Source organism: Beauveria bassiana, assembly GCF_000280675.1.
Source record: "Beauveria bassiana ARSEF 2860 unplaced genomic scaffold BBA_S00044, whole genome shotgun sequence".
In the NCBI taxonomy this organism is placed as follows: Eukaryota; Fungi; Ascomycota; class Sordariomycetes; order Hypocreales; family Cordycipitaceae; genus Beauveria; species Beauveria bassiana.
The window spans coordinates 145957-149526 of NW_007930879.1; the positions used below are offsets into that span (position 1 = coordinate 145957).

At 49.5% G+C, this 3570-nt stretch overlaps 2 protein-coding genes across 2 annotated transcripts in view; both read right to left on the minus strand.

Moving 5' to 3' along the window:
* Window positions 1-452, minus strand: part of BBA_09066 (metalloprotease-like protein) — a gene marked incomplete at both ends in the record, with an annotated part of 2246 nt that extends 1794 nt beyond the window's left edge. Inside the window, one exon of the mRNA XM_008604163.1 lies at window positions 27-452. Within this exon, the coding sequence (XP_008602385.1) occupies window positions 27-452 (426 nt within the window). The remainder of the gene's footprint in view (window positions 1-26) is intronic.
* Window positions 453-1351: 899 nt separating this feature from the next.
* On the minus strand, window positions 1352-2977 carry BBA_09067 (uncharacterized protein; the record flags this gene model as incomplete). Its single annotated transcript, XM_008604164.1, has 4 exons — window positions 1352-1446; window positions 1507-1704; window positions 1750-2725; window positions 2789-2977. The coding sequence occupies 4 exons, from the start codon at window positions 2975-2977 to the stop codon at window positions 1352-1354; spliced, it is 1458 nt and encodes a 485-aa protein (XP_008602386.1).
* Between the last annotated feature and the right edge of the window lie 593 nt (window positions 2978-3570).

Consider the following 3570-nt stretch of genomic DNA (forward strand, 5'->3'; position numbering starts at 1 on the left):
TGGCGCAGCTCCCTGTCAGCCCAAACGGGCTCCAGAATCATCCACGTAGGGTCTTCGACTGCTGTTTTTTCGAAATGGTCGATAGCATTCTCGTAACCGGCTTTTTTCCGCTCGAAATTGAGTCCGTTATCTCTTGTTGTGCTCGCTTGTTGAAAAAGACGCCTCTCGCCGCAGATGCGGATGACATCGTCGAAGTGTTCCTGTCGCTGGCTGTCGGTAAAGGCATGCCAAGGGCGAAACCACCTGGGATAATATTTACCGTAGACCGATGTCGCCAAGCCAGTAGAGCTCTCCGATGGACCAGCGAGCCTGAGTTTTTGGTACAGGTCGAAGTGACAGTTGTACAAGTACTCCGCTAACGTCGTCCTCTGGTTTTTGCGTCGCTCGTTCTCCTCTCGCGCCCTAGCTTCCTTGAGTTGCTTTTTAAGGTCTTCAATTTCCATTTCGGCCATCGTTGAGGCAACCGTTTTGCGTTGTTGCACCAGTCTGCTTCTTATAGGCTTCGGCACGTAGCTCGGCTTGTTGCATTAGCTTTTCCAGCTGTTCTTTTTGACCAATCGTGAATTAGAAACACGATTGGCAAGAACTAACGCGGGCTTTTCACCGTGTCGAAGATTTGCTTGAAAGTATCGCCTCTGTAACCCAGAGCCCTGTCGCGCGTTCCAGCGATGAACGCTTAGTCATGTCATGTGACGGGCGGACAAAAAAGTTAACGTTCGAGTTTGGCAGACGCCTCGCCTATTAAATAATCCGAGACGGCCTTTGGATGGCCTGCACCTTTGTGGGTATTTGCGTTGACAAACAATCGTTCTCGTCGTAGCCTTGATGCCCAATTTCCCCTCCTCTTGTAGTGCATTTTTCGCAGTATGAACCTAAAGACCACAGTAGGACTGCCCTCCCTCTTACGTTATGCCAAGCCGTATTGATAAATATGCCTCGCATTCTTCTAGAACCGAACCGAACGAAGGCGCCGAAGCCACGAACGATTAGGATCACATGCTCGAACTCCACCTCGCGTCTTCAACTCGAGTGTGACCTAGCTCCATCGAACAGAACTCTGTATCTCCTGCGACAAATATTCGGAACCTCCCACTGATTTGAACCGCCGAACTATACTACTGCGCTCGCACTTCCAGAAGCCTGCATGGTCGTTGGCGCCATGGCTATCACGGAAGCAGATCTGGTGAGATATTGCCTACGCCGTTGAATAGGCCTTAGCTAACAGCTGCAGAGGGATAGCTGGCAGGACTCGACGACGATGCAATTCGCGGACGAACATAAGAAGCCGGTGCATTTGTTCGAACAAACAAGTTACGATAGAGACTTCTATTGCAAGGCATGCGAGGACATTCTATTCAAAGATGAGAATGGCATAACTGTATGGGATACCCACGGTAGTGGACAGATCAAAGTTCCAGCGGGCATACGCGTCTTGGCGAAAGGGGGCTGGGCTATTTGCAAGTGAATAATTTTATCAACTGTATAAAACCTGCACGCTTTGAAAACATTCTCTCCAGCCGATGCGCAACGTGACAATAATGCAGGAGCCGGGATAAATGTGGCCACTGACACAAGATGTCTCAATCGCCAGCCCATCTTGTATCTCCTTTGCCCATGTGTGGGTTGTCGTTACGCCGCGTACCACAGTACTGCCCAGAACCGCGCCAATCTGACTTTTAATCGCGCGTTCCAGCGCAAAGGGTTCTGCAAATTCTTAGCGAAGTTGTATTGTGGTTTATGTTAGCGTACCTGAAACGATAGGCTGCGGTATTTGGTGCCCAAATAGTGTCCTAAGCAGCTCAGTGTCGAAGCCAACAGTCATCCTCATGACACCATCATACCGCTCGTCTACTGGCAAAAACGTTGTTATGTCTCGAACGGCACTCGATGTCGGAATGGCAAATGAAGCGTGGATCGCTTTCTGCGAAACGCCGGTAAAGCACCAGCACCCCTGTCCGGCCAAGGAATATTGCACAGCCAATTGAGTCGAGCCCTTGCCTACTCGCCGGACTTTCTTGTGATCTAGGTTTCTTAGTTGAATTGCAAACGTAGGTTTGGGGTCCTTACCGTTAAAAAACTGCTCATACTCATCGCCTTCGACATTGCACAGTCGTACTACCTTGTCAATGTCATCATTTCCAGCGATAACATGAAGCAGATGTCTAGAGGCAACCTCAGTCCTTCGTATAAGCACATCCAGTTGCTCGAGTTTCAGATCTCGGAGGCCTTTCTGTGTGAGACATAATCCGCAGATTTTGACGGACGTGCAATCCAGTTTTCGAATGGCCTCAGTCTTCGGATCATTTCGTGTCCCGAATACGTAGACAAGAAATCGTCTGAGTCTTACTAGGATATGTGGCTCAAAGGTCGTAAAGTCTGGCGACAGTGCGGTCAATGCAGGTCTCAAAAGATCGAGGATTTCCAACTCGCACCGTAGCCTGTTCACAGCTTCGAGTGCACTCCCGACGGGTACATTTCCAGCTCTGAGAAGCACCTCCGCGTCGAAGGAGTTAAACAATGATGAGACTCGTTGCAAATATTGTTGTGCATCCATGTGGCGGGGAGTGTGAATCGATGGAGGCGGGTGGTTTTGGAACGAAGCAGGATAAGTAGCCAAAGGAGGGGCAGGGTAGCCCTTTTTGTGCCCGTCCAGGGTTTGGGCTGACAGATGCAGGTGACGTGGCAACATAAGCTCAAGCAGGGGGTAGAGCCAGAATGGCTGTACCTAGAGCCAGAATGTTGTACAATGATCCATTTAAAGTATTAAGGCAACCAATTAGCAAACAACCTCACTCGCAGCTTGCATCTGAGGAAACACATCGGCGATAATAGCAACGTGAAGCCCGGTCCAAATCGGTTGGATGAAGTGCGTAGATGTCGACAATGTGCTGTGGCTGCATCGAGTATGCACATGGTCCTGATGTATCACATTGCTAGAAACAGCGGCCAGCTCTAATGTAGCCAGCGGAGGGCCCATGGCTCTCCTCAAACATTAGCTAGGCTTGCTGGACTATATAAATGCCAGTTCCAAAATACGAAATTACTATCTGACATTAGTAGAAACACAATACAGTCGCTATTCACTCTCTACTCACTATTTTTTCTCGTTCGTGTGCGTTTTCGCAAACCATGGCATCCAACGTCCTTGGCGCTCTTTACTCGCAGGTATCCTTCTTGGACACCTTGTTCCCTGGTTTTAGCATTGCATTAAGCTATATCCAACCTCTGACGTCCGGCAAATCTCATCTCGGCGCCCGGCTATTCTGCCTGTATGGCCTGGTCACTTTCTTGATAAGGTTTGCGCATGGCCGTGTTGCTAGGATCGTGGAGAAATATTTCAGTTGGTCTACCATGTCGATGTCACAGGGCTACCAAACTCTAACCGTTCTCAGCGTTTTCTATGGAGGTCCTCTATACCGATGATTCGTACGACACCCTGAGAAACTGGGTGCAATCTCAGGCGTTCGCCACAGAGACTCGATCCACGATTGTGACTCTCGGAAAACGAGCCGAGTTGGGGAATGGAGCGACAAAGAACACATTGCAGTACAGTCCAAAGAACTTACGCCA